Source organism: Metopolophium dirhodum, chromosome 6, assembly GCF_019925205.1.
Source record: "Metopolophium dirhodum isolate CAU chromosome 6, ASM1992520v1, whole genome shotgun sequence".
Taxonomy (NCBI): domain Eukaryota; kingdom Metazoa; phylum Arthropoda; class Insecta; order Hemiptera; family Aphididae; genus Metopolophium; species Metopolophium dirhodum.
In genome coordinates this window covers 2,323,087-2,345,979 of record NC_083565.1, presented here as the reverse complement: position 1 = coordinate 2,345,979, position 22,893 = coordinate 2,323,087, and the positions used below count along the sequence as shown (strand labels likewise).

Sequence of the window (22,893 nt, the reverse complement as noted above, 5' to 3'; positions counted from 1 at the left end):
ACGACCGTTGGTAAAAAAAAAAAAAAATACGAAATTAAAGAAAAAGAAATAAGAAAGAGCCTCACGAGCATAATTATAAAATATAATATATTATAGTCGCGCTGTTGGTCAGATTAGTATCGCAGCTGCTGTTAATTCCGGTGTATATTACCGCAATAGCTGGTATATACTATAGGTACGCGCGCGCGTTTAATTGAAATAACTCGAAGATTTCGAGAAAAATTATACGTGTTAACTGCCAGAACCACTTGTCCGATTCAGCGCGCCCAATAGCAATTTATTATGTTTAATAGTACTAGAAGAACGGGTATTATCGAATTATACACAATTTTTTTGTATCTTCGGGGAAAATAATCATCGTCACGTAATAATAATATTAATGATGATACGTTTTATCGGTTTGATCCCCCTACCATATTTACAGCTGATAAAATATTGTACAATATTATCATTATTATTATTATTATAATCACTATCACATTATTATTTTACAGCAAAGAAAATGAGTGGAATTCAAAACGTCACATAATATTATGGTGCTTCGCGCCCGCTTATACATTCGTTATAATAATATAACATGTATGAAGTATATATACAAATTAACGAGTAATATTTCATCGTTACATTAAGGCAACGTTAATTGTTGTGGACAAACGAGTTATTTTTTCCAACAATTATTATTCATTCGTATTATTATTATGCGGTGCGAAATAACGTTCTTTCAATTAAGTAGCGGTCGGCCCGACGCTCGCCGCCGACCGTCCGACCGAGGAATAGAAAAATAACTGTATAATTTATTGCGCGGGGACGAACACGGGGCGAGAAGGAGAGGTCGAGAAATATATATATAAATATAATACATATATTACGCACCCGCAATTTAATATTTTCACAACCGTTTATTTTATAATATGCACGACGGACCCAGGAGACTATACGAATGTGTCATCGTATAACTGCGGCCACTGCGAATACGGCGAACTCGTACTTGCATCGAGTAGAGGTATACCTACACCGGTGTAAAACCTATATTATTACTGTCGTCGACGTCGTTGCGATATAGTGTCATTTGTGCATTACAGACTTTCGTCGCAAATTGTGTTGCAGAACAAACGAAAAGGTGTGAAAAAATGCATCCAAAATATGATACTACCCACTTATACGATTATTCTCAATTTCAAGGAAATCTCAAAGTCCTAAAATCTGCTTGAAAATTTGAAAAATTATCTATACATTTAAAAATAATATTGTGCTCAAATTCAGATTAGAGTTATTTAGCATGCAAATTGCTTAGCTTTTTCATACTGAAAATGGTTTTATTTTTCAACATATTTGTGCAAGATAAAGAATACATAATATTTTCAATTTTATACCACGATTAAATAATAGCAAGATTTCAGCACAATTAGTTTTAAGGGGTTTTATACGGGCAATCTAAACGACATTATGAATAGTTAAAATTTGAAAATTTTAAGCTATGCTTACTTAAGTACAAAAGTAATTTACAAGAACTCTCGTTGTAAATTATTATAATACGATTAAGTTATAAACAACAAGTTTAGTTTGACAAGATTATTACGTTCACAGTCAATATTTAAAGTATTATACAACTTTTCAAAAATTAGATTTCAGATTCTGAGCGGAGCATTGAATGTTTTGTTACATTGATGAGTTTAAAATTTTTTTTGTGTTTGTATTCAGATTTTACTACCTTATACAATTAATAATCGGGAAAGATAAAAAATTAAGGAAAAAAGAGAATTCTCACGTAAAACTTGTTTTTGACAAAACTGATTTGGTTTTTTTTTCGTAACTCAAAAATTAATAACATTAATTACTTAAAATCTCACCAATTTAGTTTATAATTTTCTATGCATGATATAATTTCCAAATGTTTTAATTAGTTTTGAGCTATGAATAGACATTTTAAATGTTCAATATTTTTAGTTTTTTTCTATAGATATCGATAATAATAAATTTGTTTGTTGGGTTTAAAAGCTTGAAAATTTAATACAAGAAACTTATGAGTAGTTCATATTATAACCAAGAAATATGGAAACACAGTTTCAATTTCAAATTTCAAGTTCATACGCTTTGTCTTTTTTGAAATATAGCGACGAATAAGTGGCTTATACACATATTATTATAGACTTAAAAAATGTATTGTTAAAATAATGACTTTATACAAATTGTTTTTTAGTGTATGGAAGTGTATTATAAAAACCCATAGAGCTTTATGGTATTCTGGGGTCCTCACTCCCCACCTGAGGTTTATTAAAACAATTATCCATCCCTCCCCCCTGCAGAACAAAATCATAACTGCGCCATCGAGAAGCGATATTATTGGGCGACCTGAATTCGTGCTGCAATCAGGAATCTCCACTTAATAAGTACCTACCTATTCAATCATAATAGATACTTCTTATGGGCGCGCATCTCTATGATGAAGCATCAAATATTTTACTGACAAGACAGAAAAAATTAAAACCGTATCACGCGGTTTTTACTAGCCCCCGAATGAAATACCCGAAGAGATTGTGACTTTGGAGATCGGATCTTTACGCCGCGATAAATGTTTCTCAAAATATATACCTACATGTATATATACGTAGCATATATATATATAATATTGCGATGTCGTTATATTTTACGTATATGTTGTATACTATATTATTATGATATGCACCCTCGTCGTTTACGCGTATAATACCAGCTATATGTTCGGCGGTCGGCGACAATCGCGATGCGTATAGTGCAGAATAATGGAAATCGACTCGTAAATTCGGCTTTTAACCCCGTTCGGCGGCGGCGGCGGTACCTTTGACCCGCTGCACAGGGGCGCACACAAACACGAAATATCGCCTTCACCGCCGCCGAGGGTCTTCACGTTTTTGTTGCAACACTACATATTATAATAATAATAATAAAAACACGCACGCACGCACGCATTATACATATTATTATACGTGTGTTCTGGTCGTCTTGGATCGCGTCACTATATTACAATATATATATTTATATATATTATCGTCGCCCGTTCAATCTGCTTCAGTGCCGCACACACACACTAGCCCGGTGGCCCTCGCGGCTTCCTTTTTTCCTCGGGTCACCCCGGTGTAGTGTATACCCCGCGATCCATTGTGCGCGGTTTTATACATAGGTGTGGGTGTGTGTGCGCGTCAATGAGACCGAAAAAACATGCCCGAAATTGACTCCCCCCGCACTATACTGCAGTACTATACGCGTGATATATACAGTACAAATGAGCAATTTGTTGCAGCAGTTTTTATTACATCGACACCTTTTGCTAAACAACATTTTTTCTTTTCCATATCCATTCTTTCGCTCTTTGATACGAAGCCGACCACACAAGCCGCCGCCGCTTTATTATACACTTGGATGTATATATACGCGATAGACGAACCGACGACGTCCGCAAATTCGATTGTCGGCCACTGCGCTGCGGAAAACATATTATAATATACACCCAATATAATATAATATTAATAATAATAATAATAATAATAATAATATATTGTATTATACATATTATTATTATTACTATTACACAACGCCGACGGCGCGTTCCTTTTTCTCGTCGTCGTGTTATTAAAAATTTGTCAATGGGTCGCCGCCGATGTGTTTTACAAAAACATTGCGTGTCCATATATTATTATATAGCGCCCCCGAACGCAACGTCGTGAAACGGCGAAGCCGCCACAGGTATAATATACGACAATATATTACATACAGGTGGATCTTTCGCGACGAACTGCACAACCAAACGAATAAAAAATTAACCTTTGTCGTATCGTTGGACGATTTGTCGGCCTAAATTATTGCGTATTGTAAGTACCTAAAATATATGCGTGTTGTCGTGTATGAATATTATAGTCGGTGGTTGAAATATATTATATTAATATGAACATTAATCGCCTAAATCTAGAATAGGATATAAAATAAAAATATCGCATCATATAGAAGTGTTAAGACCTCGGGTACCTGTTGAATTTTTGATCACACTCGTGTTAAATTTAGAATCGTATCCTTTAAAATCGCCAAAAGTAGATAAAATTCATCAACAAAATATTTATTAAAAATTTATAATGAGGACGTTGATTGTTAATTCACACGAGTTATGTCTCCGTCGAATAAAAAATCTATTTTAATTTTTGTACATCAGAATCGATTTTTTGTTTTTTTAGAGCGTATGACCTATTATCAAACTTAAAGGTAAGAAATAAGAATATTATCTAAGGTATCTCATACGTATTTATTGGTGTTTAAATTTTAAAGTAAGTTTAATCTGTATAAAATTTAAAAATATTCATAATTTAATAATTTAATTCACATTTTAAAGACGGAGACAACAAAAGCTTGACGTTATATCGGTTATATAGGACTTGAGGTTTCTAATTTTAGTATTTTACTCAATATGTATTATTCACGGTTTATAACAGATACATATTTATTATTTATAGTAATATAGTATTTTAATCAAAACCATATACCTAGTACCTACATTATGGTTCATTGTATAATGATTTTAAAATTCTATATAATATTATTTATATGAATATAATACATAGTATATTATATTAGGTGTGGCTGTGTGGGTACATACCATATTAATTTTTAGTATAAAATATTTAAATAGTGGCAAATTTGCTTATTTATTTCTTTTGCACACGTGTCGTACAGCTCGCAGTATATTGTTTAGAGAAATCGAATAAATGGTGCCTTGAAGTAAGTTATCCGTCGGATTTCTATATACCTATATGTGGTATATTTGACCGCGGTAATGACTGTGGTGATTTTCTCGGTACGACTTCCGACGTCACTATTACGGTAAAATACCAATCGGAGTAACATTATAAAAGTATAAAATGGATTTGAGAAACCGCTGCGAATGAAAATATTGCAACCCATTGCCCACCCCTCCCCAAAACAATACAACAATAGCATAGGTAATATATTATATATTAAATTATTGCCCATCGCGTACCATTCATGTTGACCGTGCTCGTTAAAAAAAAGTAATGCGATATTAATATCTTTATTGTTTTCAGCGATACGTTGTTCTTATCGTGACGGCCGGTTTACAAAGAAATGTACCGTTACGTCATCAAAGTACCTACCTAGGTAACAGTGGATTCTAGTGGTCCCACGCACGGTGTGAAAAATCACCCAAGTCGCCATGTATTATATTATTTTAGTTTTTGTTTTAAAAATAATAAATAAATATATTTTATAATACAATATAATGTGCAGTATCGTGCTACCACTATATGGTTTGCGAGAACCTGTGTAATTGATAAATTCGAAGCCCCAACGAAAAAGACTTCGGATAACTAACAAATCGTAACTATAAGTAATGTTTTCATTCTTAATTCTATATTAATCTTATTATTTCAAGACTACATAATTTCCATAGACATTAGATACAATCATTATTCTTATAATATTATAATATCACGCGGGGACCTGTGTGGCCACACTTTCTGGAGAAAGTGAAGAAACCCTCGCGCAGAATAGAACATAGTTCAACATACTAATCTCTAACTCACTCGTGCCTTATCATTTTATCAGTTAAGTATCAGCACTGCAGTGAGTAAATGTGTGACGTATAAATACAAAAAATAACCTTAAAAATCTAAGACATCAATACATCACCATATATACTGTCATAGTGATTACTGATTAGTGGTCAACTGACTACTGAAGTAAATAAAGTCTTCAAAAATCCATCTTCACTACGACGGGCACTTGATAAATTAAATCTTGAAGCTGAAATCTATATATTTTTTGCCTAACAAACTTAATCCGAAAACTGCAAGAAACTGTAAAAAATTTCATAAAGTTTAAGATAACCATTGATGATGAATAGGTATATAATAAATGTTTAGAACCAAAAATTATGTTGGTTATATTATATAGGTTTTTATTTTTATCGATTTATTTATTTTAAAATTGACGCCAACCATCGTCTTGGCCCTTGGGCCGATCATATAATATAGTATTGAATCCATTTTTAAAAATATGACAACATTTAAAACTATTTTAGTATTTTACATAGATGCTTTCATTTAACTATACTTATCTTTTTAAATTGCAAGTCTATATCAAAGTTATTGAATCTCGCGGTACATGCATATATTGCATATAAATAATAATAATTATTATTATTATAGCTACGTAGCTACAAGCTACGTATGTCTTTGCCGTCGAACTGTAGATTGTAGACAAACAAATGATAAATTGCAATATTATTCCCGCATAATGATTATTTTAATCATATTTTCTTCCCCCCTAAAATGTATTCATAAATCTTTACAAATGTAGTATAATATAAACCATTTACCTTAATACACACTTTTTAAACATTTTTGAATAATCTAATAATTTATTATTGTAATACAATTTTGTTTGCAGTGATAAATTGTTGCGATTCCGTTGTCTGGAACAATTTCAATGCGAAATTGAAAATATCCTACTAAATTGATTTATACGAGTAAAGATGAAATAAATAAAATATGTTATTCTCGTGCGTCTTGTTATTACAACACTGAACACATCATCGTTATTCGGTAGGTAGGTCGGCGGTACTCGATGTCAATTTAATACATTTTCCACTTGGAACGTAAATTTATTTCTTGACATTCGGTTAATTATTATAACTAACAGTTTGCTTACTATGTTATACATATTGGATATTATTTTTCCAACACTACGATTAACATTAAGATTTATCGTCATTCACCCGCGCCAATAATTACGTGCATTATTATTTTCCTACGATTTGCTGCAATATTCCGACCATACGTTCCTAAACTTTCTCTTATTGACAGATTTCCTATCACGTGTCTAATTAAACGCATTGTTAGCGCTGAGAGAATTGCGAAATAAATTAGCAAGTTTGTATTTGTAACCACGCGATGGGCTCGCCCGTTTTTACCGAAGTTGTATTATAATGTCACCGAATTATTATTATGTACATTATAACTTATAATAATATATTGTCAGCGTGAATTTACGAAACATCATTATATCGTTGCATAAACTTATATAATTATATCGTCACAACTGCAACCGACACATATTATATTTAATTAATACAATAATTATAATACACCCACACCAAGTGGTGAGGGAGATATTTTCGAAATTTCTGGGAGAATAATAATATACTCAAAGCTATTGAAGACACAACATTAAAGAATTTAATACACCAACATCTTTATAATCGTGACTTTATCACACAAGACTAGGGCTTGTAGGTTTTGCATCTTGCATGTTATTCTATAATATCGATTTTTAGCAGACCAAAAGCAATATAAACTCATTATGTACAATGACGACTTTTAAAAAGAAAATATTTGAAAAACATATTTTTGCATAATATTCTTAATTTTTATGTTATATAGTTTCATGGGTTTTTAATACTTTCTAAAATAAATATATACGTTTATATTTCATAGTAAGTTATTTAACGTAAGCATTTTCTTTTTCAAAAATTTATGCAAAATTACACCAAATTGCGAAAGTTTCTCGAAAAATACACACACTTGAACACTTCACACTGTACGTATAGTATAAAAGTTAACTTTGATGAAAACCTACACTGACGATTTCTATATTAATATGTTTATATTTTATTGTGTAATATATTATTTTTCAAAAAATACAACGTAATTAATCAGAGGGCGAAATAAGATGGGTGTCTATTGATAAAACAAATGATGTCGATAATATATGTATCGAATACATAATATTATAGGACATTCATGGAACTGGTAAAACTTTCGCCTTTTATCTGGCATAATATTGAATAAAATGCTAGATGTATCATAATAATACTATGAAGATCGATGAATTGTTTGAATTCGGATATCACGCCGTGATTTTCTTTCTATAAAATCCATTTAACGACTCTAAGGCCATATATTTGTTCAGCTTCATTCGATCATAATATTACATTTTTCGCCTCAATCACGATGGGATGTGAACGTTGCAGGGTGGCATCGCGACGGCCGTGCCATATTATAAAATGTATATTATATATTATATTATAATGTATTGCATCCATTGCAAAATTAGTTAAAATTGCCAAATTATGATAACAAATCATAGAACATTTAAAACGACATGAATAATAATATTATTCGAACACGAAGAAATATTTGAACGTTTTATATTTTTTTTTCCTCCCCTCTTTCGTTATAATATATTACAGAGGTGAGGCTGTGTGCCTAGGTTATTGCCGTGCCCGGCTATCCGCCACTGACCCACACGCGTCGTATTATATGTATAGAACGCTGTGTAAAAAATATACACCCATATAGGTACAGCCATGTGTTATTATATTATTATAATAATATTGTTTCTAATATCTAATAATATCATTATTTCGGCGTCGAGTTGGTACAAGAACAGCGCGTTATACTGTGGCGTTTGAAAATTATAGACCCCGCGCGGTGTAACGATTTTCACTATATTTTGTAAACACGATCGTGTCGTATTTTTTTTTCAATTTTAAGGGAACTTCAAGGTTAATTCGTATATTTTAGTTTAATTATTGTCGCTGTCGTCAGATATGTTGTCTCGCACACAGGTGTGTTATTATCGCGTCCCATATTTCACGTTATGTATGTCTATACACACGCATCCAGCGACGATCTCGCGCCGACCACTATTGGTGCGGCGTATTAACTTACCGAACGCCCTTCTCCGTGCCGCGCTATTATAATGTGCCTGTACTGCAGCTGGGACCTATAATGTGCGGTTCACGACAGTCCGTCGACACTTCATTGTAATTTCATTTTTCAGGTCACTTCATGATTTTCCGACCACCTTTCGTGAATATCGTATGGAGGTATACATAATAATACATCATATTATAATATAATATTAGTTCCGACAATAGCCGACGTGAACACGCGGCATAATATTATTATCATACTATAATAATATATAGACAGATACCGCAAATATTATTATTGTTTCACACAATAATAATGATTTCTGTGATTCATTTCTATACGTGTAAACGTAGTAATATTATAACGATCGTATTCATAAATAGTAAATACGTCTATAATTTATAATATTGTTATAAATTATCGATAAATATAGACGCCGCCGTGGTAGAAGATAGCTCCACGGGGCTGCAGTTCCCCACGAGAATTGACAAGCCGGGGCTTCGTAACCGGCGGGTTTTTTGAAATTTCTAAATATTTTTTTTATTTTTAAACTAGAGAACTGTACAATCTGTAAATGAGTGGTTTACAATAAGCACAAGTGAACAAAGAATTATAGAAAAAGAAAAAAGAAAATAATATGGCTAACATAGCAACAAGTTGAGAAGTTACGATTATTTACATTAATTCAGACAGGAAGTTTTGAGTGAAGAGACCATCCATTGATGGGACTTCATGACTGTGGTGTCTAAGTATTAATGATATTTATCGTGTACATTCGAAAAATATTAATTTTGAGGAAGTTGTGAATCTTAATCAAAATTATTGAAGTCATCGTTAGGTATTATACGGTTACGGTAACATAATATTGTATTATTATTTATTTGTATGTAGGTACTCGTGGAATGTAAATTGTTTTGGATGAATTAACGAATTCTTGTGGACTCATTTCATGATAAGTCAATTTTAATTATATCATACAAGACTAAAAAAAGTAATTTACGAAACTATCTACTGTGGTAAATCTATATGCGTTCAGGTTATATTTAGGAGTAATTGTTAAATATTGAATATGATTGTTACAAAATTTAATATTCAATAATAATATCAATAAAATATATCACGTTTTAATGTCTGTTATAATTACTTACAGTTTAGCTGATCATATATTGGACTAACATACGCGAGGTATCACGGCTCGTCTTTAAATACTTAGAACTAATTAACAACTCGTTCGAAATTTTATTTTTATACATTGAAAATATTAGACAAATAATATCCTTAATAATATTAATTTCTTCTAATATCAGAAGAAAATTCTAAAACTGTATGCTGTTGTAAAAAACGTAAAATAAACGTTAAAAATGTAAACTACAAAAAACAGTAGCTACAAAATTTGTAATATATATTTAATATACTTTTTTTTCAAAACTTTCGTTATGAAATCATTACAAATTAGTTTAAGAACAAATATTTCCAAAAATGTCAATAATACTTTTCGATCAAGTTATGTAGCGTTTACTTTTAATAATATCGCCTGTAGCAGTATAATGTTTTAGGTACTTATATAAAATATATTATACATCTATATATTATGTACTCGTTTAGCTTTCCATTTGGCCAATAACTTATATCTGATTTGGTGTGAAATGAATTCCACATAAACGACGTATAATGGCCAAAATCTGGCCGCACCAGCGACGTCAAAAGAAACAATTTATATTGCGCAAGAACAACGACCCCTGCAGCCCTAGAAAAAAAGAAAAAAAAAATCTCGAGTATAAAATATTCGAACACGGTTTATGGCAGCGAGGCAACAATGCAGTAGCAGTCCATTGCCGAATGATATATGTTTATGATACAATTTTGAAACAGCGGGACGTAGTGGAGAAAACACGATATACATGTCCCCGGCGCGCCGCCGCCCGAAGTCTCGAGAAATGCCACCGATGTTATTTTTATAATAATGTGCGCGGGGGCTTAATGATGTATTCCGGAAGCCAATAACTATAATATAATGCCGTGAAATCCATCATTAACATTTTTTCGGCGATCTGCAGTAGCTGCTGCTGAGATACCCGATGACAATAGTGGTACGCAACGCTTTGTGCCCCCCACAACATCATATATATTATTATGTAATAATGGTTGTGCGCAGCTCGTGATTAATGGAAGTTTTTCGAATCGTTCTTGATAATAATAATATGTATTATTGTATATTTGTATTATTATTATTATTATTATTATCACAATCATCATCGCCGTGCCTATATAATATTATATATAGGTAGTCCAAAGCGGTCAATTACGCTACTGCACCCTGCAGTCGCCGGATCATCGATGTGATATAATATATTATTATATTATAGGTAGCTGATCGTATATAGGTACCAATGTCGTATTTACTCGGATTTCCAGGCCGACGGCCAAAACAAGTTAAACTGTGTTGATCGTACATCGGTAGCGCGACCGAAAAAATAACCATCATTATAATATATTATATTGGCATTGTCACCGGAGTGTAGGTATATAGAGCCTCTATTATATACATCACTTCTACATACACCTACCGGTAAATACCATTGCGTTGGTAACCCGCGTATATGTATTATAATATATTATTATAGGTACCCGCGGTGTGACGCGAACGTTTAAAATGTTAAATCGATACCTTATGATGTTGATATATTAGGTAATATATAGTCACGCGGTGAGCTTAATATCGCGCAAATGTGTGTTAAATGGACGCGTTATTTATTTTACAATAATAATATAATATATCGTCACATATTATAAAACGAGAAACCAACCAGCTATACCCACACAGCGGACACACTGCATTTTTCTATACGCTGAGAAAATGTTTTCCTTCCCGCGAGCCGTATATGCGCGTAAAATATAATATCTAACGAGTTGTGTGTGAGTTTTATGATTTATGTCCAAAAGTATTATATACAGGCACCGATACATATGAATATTGCGCATATACTACTGCAGTACCAGTTATACATATATGTACGACTACAAGCATGTATATAATGTTGAGTCTAGTTCCTCTATTTTAACATAATATAAATCAATTTGCTACAATTTACCTAAAGCATGTTACAAGTATAATATACCATATAATAATATGCGTATACTATACAAAGTGGAGAACATATTTTGAATTTGAATAAAACGAGCAATTTTATGTTTAGTGTAATTTATTTTTAATGACATTATATATATTTAACATTTTGTGTGTTTACTAATGGGTGTGCTGCAGTAATGTGTGTGTGTGTGTGTGTGTGTGTGTGTGTGTGTGTGTGTGTGTGTGCATGATTATTATTAATGTGGTTAATCAAATTTATAATCCAGCTATATACATACGTATTACATGTGTAAGTTATTTTATACAATTTGAATAGGTAAATATAATAAATTACTCTTTTAATATTCTAAAAACCTTTTGAAATACCGATATAAGTGTGTAAACTGTATTCATAATAAAAATTGTCAGTTTTAAACCGCGTATCTATAAGTGAATATGTGAAAAATATCAAATCTTTTTTTCACCGCCTATTTATAATACATTTTCATACAAATGTATGATTACATTTGTATTTTGTTATAGGTTTATTAATAATGACACTCGGGATATTATATATGCGATTTAAATTAATCATCACTCGCCTTGTCATTTTATAGTTTTCTTGATTTTCCTTCATAATAATTGCGTGGTTACAGTTTTTTTAAGATGCATGGTTCTTAGACTATCATAAAGGCAATAACTATGATAAACATACATCGAGATATATTATAATATATGTAGGTATGGTCAATTGATCAAATTCAGAATAGTATATAATATATACCTATTAACCATTCACGCCTACTGCTGTACCTATATAAAGTTATAATTTAGATATCTGTCAAGAAATATGTAGGTAAGTATATAATTATAATTTATAATATGGTACTTGTGCTAATTACGATAATATATTTTTTAGTTTTGTTGGTATAATATATTAAAAAATTACACATTGAGTTGTTAAAGTATTATTTGTATATTTACTTTGGATCTGTTAATATACTCCGTCAATTATAATATTCTAGTATATAATATTAAATCATAAACTATAATACTGCTTAAAATATTATATTGTATCATTATATTATTAAGTATTCATTTATTAAAAAAAACTATATTACCTGATAGTATTCCGTCGATTGAGTAATTACTATGACGATCTGATCTGATTGTCGTATCTCTGACTTCCTCCGGACAATACGAAATTCGTTTCGGATAGATTTTCTAGAAACCATACAATTATTATTTATTAGATGGTAATGCGTTATAATATATAGGTTTATGTATTTAAGATGTACAATATTATTTTAATTTTGAAAAATAATATGACTGTGTTGTTACTTATGATTTATAGGATTTTATGCAGTACCTACCTATACTCAAAGATGAATATAATGTTTAAAGCATAAAATATGCAACCGACGAAAAAAGAAGTTACGTTTTATACAACAGCTAGTGCTGCTAAAAGAGTTTGAACTGTATGAAGGGTCAATATGTGGATATCCGTCGAGATCTCTATACGTTACGTCATATTATTATAACTCGCACGTCGTATATACAATATCATAATAATGAGTCTTCAGAAAATATATTTAGAAAAATGTTTTGTTTTTGTTTCGTTTTTTTTTTTTTTGATAACTGCAGACATAACTTCAGGCTCAAAATGCTGAGCGGGAAATAACGACGACGACGACGTGTTGCCGAAATTATCTTTGGATATGTTTTACGACCGACTATAAAAAACAATGGGCCATAATACACACGCGTGCAGTATATACGGTGTGATGGAGCCGGGTTGTCTGGTGTCGAACAGGTAAGACGCGCCGAACACCGGTGCAGATGCCGCCGAGGATGGAAAAAAACAGAGAGAGAGAGAGAGAGAGAGAGAGAGAGAGTAAGAGAGAGATTGAGTGAGAGAGGAATGTGTCGTACACGCACACACACACGAACCAAAACACTTGGGGTCCATTAATTAATAGCGCGCAGGCGGCTCGTCGCATGTTGTGGGGGGTCTATTAAAGAATAAGAAAAAAAAACAGAAATGCCAACAGCTAAAATGATTGATCAGGAATTTCGTGTATATTATAAAAAATAAAAAAAAAACGAAGAAAAGGTGTAGTTACTAAATATTCATGAGCCATATATACATTTTATACATGGACCATATTATGTAGGTACGAGTTTCATAATATATGTCCCGAAAATCCCTTAGAGCAATAATCGGAAGACACGATGACGACGTCTTCATCATAATGTAATATCAACGCCGGTCGGCCCGATTTATTGGCCTTTATTGTTTTGTTTCGCCAATAATTTAAATCCAAACACTGTATAATTATGTAAATGGGCGCGTGCTAACAGAATAATTTATTTTTAATTTATCTTCACGCAGTATGTTTTTATTGTTTTTATTATAGCGTCTCCGCACAAGATCACGCGTCGCTGAAACTATACATTATTATAATATTCACGATCGAAAACGAAACTGCATTTATGTTTTATGCGTCCGTTAAAGTCTCCAGCCAATATAATATCGATAGCATCTCAATCGGCGGGACCTTAAGAAAATTAATTCATAAATATATAACATAATATTATGTTCGTAAAACTTATTTTGTCACTCGTCATTCGTCAAGACTTTATTCTTTATACTATTATATATTTATACATAGTCATACTTGTGCATGTCTTTAACGTATAATTATGTATATAATTCGTTAAAATTATGGAAATAAATTTAAGTAAATAATACGTAAAAAAATCCGACAAAATTAATGAATAACAATAAGTGAACAACAGACAAAGATTATTATTACATTTTATCCGGCTAAACACCGTTTATCAATGAATATAATTAAACTATATCTATTATAATTGGTCAATATTATAATTTGTTGTTAAGAAATTATCGGAACAGCATATTATGTATTAAGGCATTAGGCGAAAATAAGTATAATAAATTATCTAATATATTTTATCAGTAATACGGATTTTAGAATAATAATTACCTACTCAATAACCCATTTGGGAAATCGGACGCATATATATTTTATAACTAAAAATAATTATTTTAATATAATATAATCTGACTCAAAAATCTACGAAAACCTATCCACTAGAGTACGATTTAAAACAGGATGATAAACGCTTTAAAAATATGTAATACGCGTGGCGGGGCGTAGCAATACCGTTTTTTTCAGACAGTCAATAACTAAAAATAATAGATACATTAATACCCATCAAATGTTCAAATATCATGTCTGTTTTTCTTATACCTACTCTTGGTTCGTGCAAAAAAAACTATTACAGCGTGAATGAATAATCGTCAAAAATAATTTTCGTAATTTAACATACGTATCCATCTTCTGGAAATTAATACCAACAAATAAATAGTTTACAATTTAAAATTTGATTGTTAAATTCCCAAAAAAAATTAACCTTTTGTATTTTTAATATTTTAAAATATAATAGGTACATCATAATAAAACCACAAATCATCGTACATCCAGCAATACGTTCACATCAGAATTTAAAACTGTGATTATATTAAAAAATTATGATTTATATCTTGTAAATTTTACCAAAAATTTATTTGTGATTTGAAAATATTTATCGAAAAATATACCTATTCTTTAATGTATCAAAATAAAATATATATTATGTAATAATATTGCAATAGCTTTCGTCTGCCCTATATATACATATAATTATGATATATTATGTATTAGAAATAGTAAATTTATATACTTCAAGATGTCTATCCATGTTTGTCCCCGTTAATAATTATAGTATATAAATATATTAAATTCTTAAGGGGTTTTTGTCTTAATATCGACAAAACATTATCATTTAATATTAAATACAGTCTTGTAATTATTTTTATTATAAGCTTAACAATTTTTCTATTGAATTAGTGAAATCATTTACCGACTTAGGAACTACTCAACTACGTTTGATTCTAAATTATGTTTAAATAATAGACATATTGATAAAATAACTAATAAATCTTTTCTTAATCTTGGTGCTATTACACATACTTGTACAAATTTTAATAATTTAAATGCCTCGAAAAATATATATTTTGCATTTGCCAGATCCCAATAAGCATTTGGATCCCTTTATGGTATTTAAAGAACTTGGGTGTAACTCAGAATCTTGAAGCCGTTTAGACTCGTTTTCTTCGGTTTGTAGCATTTAAATTTATAGGTGAACGGCAAATATTATCATATTTCAATATACAATTGTTAAAATAAATATAAGGAGAAGAATTATAGCTTTCATTATTCATTTTTGTTGAAACCCTTAAATAACTCGATTGATTGCCCTTTATTTATTGGAACGATTAAATTTTTGAATTAGTACCAAATTTACCAGAAATCAAGAAAGTTTCTTAATTAATAATGTTTTTAAAAATAGGTACTTATTAAAGTTATCACCTGCAAATATACTAATAGCTGTAGGAAATACTATACATTTTTTTTTAGTTAATAGTTAATTATGGCTGTAAAATTACGTACCACTTAATATTATGTATTTCATTATTTTGATTGAATGTGAATTTTATTATTATTCGTACATGTTATAATTTGTATTGTATCTGTTATTTACTACAAAATTTCCATGTACAGTAGAGCCTCGATAGTCCGGACCCCCGATAATCCGGTGAACGCGGTAATCCGGACGGCAAAATTCCATTTGTTCGTAAATAGATTTTACGAGAATTCCCGCAACCCAATTAATCTATAAGATATTGTTATCGACAAATACAATTTTGTCATTTTTATTACCTGCTGTTCCTAGTACATAATAAATCGATACCCGATAGTCAGTTCGTTTACTTCTTTCTTGTCGAGTGGTTATTATTCTTGTTTGTTACAATGGCTCCTCGTAAACACGTAACTTTGACTTTAGATCAAAAAATTGAAATAATTAAGCTAATAGAAAATGGCCAGAACTATGGTATAATTGCTGAGAAGTACGGAATAGGTAAATCGACTGTTGGTGACATAAAAAAAAATAAAGACAAAATTATGAAGTTTGTCAGCACAACTGAACGTGGTCCAGGCACACGTAAAACTTTAAAACAGCCGGAAAATCTTGTTCTCGAAAATGCTTTATTTATGTGGTTTATGCAACAGCGGAGACAACACATTCCGATAAGTGGTGAAATAATTTGCGAAAAAGCACGTTTATTTCACCGTGAAATAACAAAGAAGGAAGATGGTTTCACTGCTAGTAAAGGTTGGCTAGACAATTTTAAACATCGTCATGGTATTAGGCGCCTTAAAATAACGGGTGAGAAACTTTCGTGTGACGAAGCATCAATCGAACCATTTCGAAATGAGTTACAGCGAGTCATAAATGAAAACAATTTGGACCTAGAACAAATTTATAACGCTGATGAATCCGGTTTATTCTGGCGAATGTTACCAGAGCATACATTAGCATCAAGTCATGAGAAAAACGCCCCTGGGAGAAAAATTATTAAAGCTCGAATAACATTCATGCCTTGTGCTAATGCAAGTGGAACTCATAAGCTGCCTTTGCTCGTTATTGGGACTGCACAAAAACCACGTGCGTTTAAATCAGTTAACCTTCCCGTATGCTATCGTGGACAAAAAAATGCTTGGGTCACTCGTGTTTTATTTTTAGACTGGTTTCAAAAACAATTTGTTCCTATAGTTCGTGAGCACCTTTTAAATGTAAATTTACCTCCAAAAGCTTTATTATTGTTGGATAATTGCCCTGGACATCCATCAGCAGAAGAATTACGTAGTGATGATGGCAACATTTTTGCAATGTTTTTACCTCCTAATACTACAGCGCTTATTCAACCGATGGATCAAAATGTAATTCAGAATATTAAATTAAACTATCGTAAGTCTCTCTTAGTTAATGTTCTTGCTGATCCGGTGCATGGTGAAAACCTTGTTGATGCTCTAAAGGCCATAAATTTAAAAGACGTAGTTTTCAGTCTTGCAAATTGTTGGAAATTGGTCCCGCCAATGCTCATAAAGAAATCGTGGAAACACTTACTTCCTTTCCAAGCAGAAAATGAAATCGACAAAGTTGTTGAAATCGATGACATTCAACTTTCTACGCTCATAAACCAGATACAGGAAACATGTACGAATAAAATGTCTGATTCTCAAGCACAGGAATGGGCTTGCCGTGGCGCAGACGAAGATTTAGCGAATCATGAAATCTTAACTGATGATCAAATTCTACAAATTGCAGCAAAAGAGGATGATATTGACGACGAGGATGAAAGTGGCTCAATCAGTACAAGTAAAGTTTCTCCTTCAGAAGCTGTGAATGCACTGAATACTGTATTGCAATGGGCAGAAGATGAGAACATGGATAGCACTGATATTTTGTTGGTACGTCAATTAAGAGAACTCGCTTTTGAAATGAAAATTAAAAGTATTATTCAGAAAAAAATTACCGATTACTATACGTCTTAAGTTCTACATACATATTATTATAAACATTTTTTTTTGTAATTCATTAGTTTAGTTTTAATTTAATTTAATTATTATTCTTGTAATTTAAAATGCAATAAATATAAAGATGGCGAAATTAAAAATAAAATCTTAGTCATTTGAGTAGGTAATTTTGAAAAACCTCCGGTAATCCGGAAAATCGATAATCCGGACGATGCTCGGTCTAAATTCGTCCGGACTATCGAGGTTCTACTGTATATAATATCTTGTAAATGGAGTTTTTTCGCACCAATAAAGAAATAATAATAATAATAATTATGACTTGAATGCGAGATGACTGAAAACGCTGAAAGACACTCGTATATACCTACGTGAATATAATACTCATAGGCGCAAATAACCCAATTTTTGGGGGGCGACTAAAGCCCCCCCCCTTTAATATTTTCAAAAAATGATATATATGCTTAGTACATGCTAAGCACCGACTTTTGAATTGGGGGACTTGACAGACATTTGGGGGGGGGGGCTAAGACCCCCCAAGCCACCCTATTCGCGCTAATGAGTAAATGCTACATATAGGTTTGACATCCTTCTTTTATTCTTAAGAATATAATATATTTATCATATTAGTATATGGAGTTTAAAAAATTCTCCTAGTTCTACGGGTGTGCAGGATGTAAGATAAGTGCCACTATATTATGATTACCTGGACGTGATCGCTGTTCACTATGCCTGGCCGGATGCTGCCCGTCTCTTGGTATCTGTTGAGTATCTTGGACACGCACCCATGCGACACTTTGAGCTGTCTGGATATGTTGCTGGGCCGCACGCCAGCAGCGGCCATTTCGACGATTTTCAACCGGACCACATTAGGCAACGGTCGGCCGTTGATGAACGTACCACCGAGCTGGTTCACACGCCCTTGGCCTAGATTACAGTCGTAATAGGATTTAGTGTATTATATTGTCGCAGTTTGATTGTTATACATAATATTAAGACGTACACTACCTACCTATAATCTAATATTATCCGATAATCGTTAACCTAGTTCACACGCACTGGGCCCTTATTATATTATTATTGATATTTAAATTGTATAATATCCAAAAAAAACTCTTGCCGTAAACCGATATAATACTATGGGGATCTGTATTAAGACTTAAATCGTTTTCAAAACTTAAGAATTGGCCAAATGGCAATTATCAATTGAAAAAAAATAACGTATGGGTGGGGCAACTTCACGTAGCCCACCCATGTTGTTCTATAGAATGTCAACATTTATGTACCAAATGATAAATAAATACACTCATTGTCCAGGATTTACGAAGCAGTTTTCAACATTTGAATTTACCTACAAAACCAAATTGAATATTCGTAGAATAATCAGAAAAATCGCTTTATTGTTTCCAAAGATAACACAAAATAATTATTTCCCGCCAATAACAGTAAATGAGATAACGAATTTTGTTTTGCTTGTCCTGAACAATTATAGTAAAATGTGACTTGTCTCGTTATTGCATGGACCACTTCATTTCAAAAAATTTAGTATAATTGGCTATAGGGGTTTATTTTTCTATATCAAAATGATGTGATTTAATAAAAAAAAAAGTATGCGAAACACGCTATACAACCTACAAGCAATAATCCTTACTCTATATAATTTAAATGGAAATAAGAAATAAAACTTACAGATTATTATACATATTTATCATTATATGGATTCTACAGTAATTATGATATTGCTGCATATATTATAAATTACTAATTATACAAATAATTACAATATAAGTACAATAATACAATATTTATGTTTATTGTTAAATAACTTATCGAAAAATTGTAATGATGTAATATTTTTTTAATATTTTAAAAGTTATTATTTTCAAACATATTTATAATAATATCACAAAGCTGCAAATGACGTGCATGGTCATAATTGAAAATAATAAATATGATTAATATGTATGATAATACAATCATATAAGACAAATTTAAACTCGAATCGAATCATTTAGCCCAAGTGGTTCTTATAATCAGTATAGTACCTATGTATGTCACTAATGATATGCGAAAACCTCAAAAGTAGGACAAAAAAATAAATATATTAAGTTAAAAAAAAAAAATTATTATTAATATTAAAATATTAAATTAATAAGCATGCGTATACGATAATCACTTTTCACCATTGCCCATTAAAAAAATTAAAATAATTTAATGTTCTACTTTGGTTTTTATACAATGAATGCTTATCAATTATCATAATAGGTATCTATATAATAAATAATAATATATAGTTATCGCGTTTTAGAATAATCATTAATTCCAAAAAAAAGCATTTTTATAGTTTTTTCATTAATGAGTCTTAAAGCGATTTATTTCTTTTTAAAGTGGCACGTGCAAATTTCCAAGACCTATAGCAGATGGTACACAGTATAATAATTATATATTTTATATACCCTATACCCATAATCCACCGCGGGATACAAAAAGGTTGAAAAACGCTGCTGTAATCCCAGTGATCGTACAAAACCGCGGGATACAATATTATTATAATATTATATTGCACATTTTAGCCAGCTGTTGGGGATATTATCGTAGCATAAAATATACAGTCAGGTACCCAAATACTAAATTATGACTACAATACTACCAGTTATATATTTATTGTACAACCTAACGATGATAGTATGTATATTAATACGATAACGTCGCATATGCGCGGTCTTACCTTGAAAAGTGAACCCGTTGTAGTGTGCCGAGTACATGGTGTTCGTCTGCGGGGTCGATATTCCGCCCAAATTCGGATAAAATGATTATAAAACGATATTTTGCTATCACACGCACTATACACGTCGTCGATACCTGTCGGCGAAAAGCGCGTCCGGTGAGCGCATGCCCAGAGTCGTACTCAAGTACGTCGGCGGCAGCGGCGGCGGCGGTAGGTATACAATAATAATGTAACGTTGAAGTCTTCACGATGAACGCACTCGTAGGCGGCGGCGGCGGCGGTCGGCGGTCCGCGGCTACCGTTTTCCGACAAACGGACGAAAATCTTCAAACGTCGGTCGGCGTTCACGCGACGACGCGACGCGAACGCTCATAAGATGTGTAGTGCGTGTGCACCCGACGGACGCGACGGCGACACTATTATAATATGACGTACAGATGTTATTATTATTATTATTATTTAATGTAGGTAATAATATAATAATATTTTTAAAAGAACAAACAATTATTCAGTAGACGACTTCGGAGTGTATAAAACCGCGACTGCTGCTGCTGCTTCTGCTGCAGCGTACTACTTACATCGCGTAATGATAATAACTTGATATTATATATTTTATATATTATTGTCGCCGTCGAGGTATATAGTACACGCACACACACGCACAACGATGGTATAATAATAATGGTAATAACACTGTACGCGTACGGCCGGCGGTCGGTACCTATATAATATTATATATTATTCTGTATACGCGATAATTATTATTTGCGGCAAACGGCCATATTCTTTTTCGTCCTTTTCGTTTGTGTTTTTGTTTTTTTCGCAGGGGCACCTCTCGCAGAACCCCTCGCGCAAAAGGCCGCGTCGAGCCATTGGCTGTCGGCCGCGAAATGGGTGTCAACCCGCGTGGGGTCCCCTCGTCGCGCGCGCGTGTACACGCCGCGTACATGCGAAGGTACGCGCGCACGCGCACGACCGTCCCGTTCTAAAAACATAATATTATAATATTGTATACGCGCATATATAATAATAATAATATGTAATATTAACGCACGCGCGTTCGTGTGGTGTCACCGATATTCAATTACGTGCCTTTTGTGACTTTTTTTTTTTCTTCAAAACAATTTCGTTTCCATCTCTTATTTTTTCTTCCGCCGTGCCTACATATATATATATATATATATAATAATAATATAATAGTCGTCGTTCTTCTGTCGGCTTAGTCGGCGCACCACAGTGTTATCGTTTTTTTTTTTTTTTTTCAAATAAAATATAAAATATTCAATAATTACCTCCGCGCCAACTCGGCTCGTCCGCCGCGTACATATTATAATATATACATATTACACATCGGCATGGGCATACAACAGCGCACGACCTGTACGGTATACGCAGTGCCGGGTTTAGCATTTCTAATGGGTTTGAGTTCAAAGAGAGCCCGCGCGCACATTGTCTACGCACACACACGCGCGCGCGCTCGCCCGTGTTCGTTATGGAAATTCGTCTCGACGCATTGGCAACACGGCCCCATAATATTATAATATTATTATAATATATATATATATGTACCTACGCGGCGTATGCGCGAGTGTGACGTCACGTCACCGCCGCACGTCGTAAAAACAACGGAAGAAATCAAACGAAATCGAATGCGACACCGCGAGACGGGCCGCGCGCGCGCGCGCTCGTGATACATGCGTGTAGGTATTATGCGTGTACATGCGGAGAGAAAAGACGGACCGGAGTCGAGATGGACGGGGAGACACGGACACGTTGAGAGAGAGAGAGAGAGACGGCGAGAAAGAGATGGGGTGGGAGAGAGGGTGAGAGAGAGAGATTTAATAAACGGGCACGTACTATATGGCCGGCCACAATAGGCGATCAATATAATAATATTATATAATAATATATTATTATAATGTATAATATACGATGCGTGTACATATATATATA

General features: G+C 32.6%; 1 protein-coding gene across 2 annotated transcripts in view; it reads right to left on the bottom strand.

Moving 5' to 3' along the window:
- LOC132946875 (protein gooseberry-neuro-like) overlaps positions 1-22,597 on the bottom strand; it is a 46,154-nt gene extending 23,557 nt beyond the window's left edge. The window contains exons 1-4 of one of the 2 annotated variants that reach the window (XM_061016980.1): positions 22,233-22,597; positions 20,941-21,925; positions 18,919-19,139; positions 12,891-12,993 (exon numbers count right to left, since the gene is read on the bottom strand). In XM_061016980.1, coding sequence (XP_060872963.1) covers positions 12,891-12,993; positions 18,919-19,139; positions 20,941-20,977 — 361 coding nt within the window. In that variant the 5' untranslated portion in view covers positions 20,978-21,925; positions 22,233-22,597. Of the gene's footprint in view, positions 1-12,890; positions 12,994-18,918; positions 19,140-20,940 lie in introns of both variants that reach the window. The other variant, XM_061016979.1, reaches the window with a different exon arrangement.
- Between the last annotated feature and the right edge of the window lie 296 nt (positions 22,598-22,893).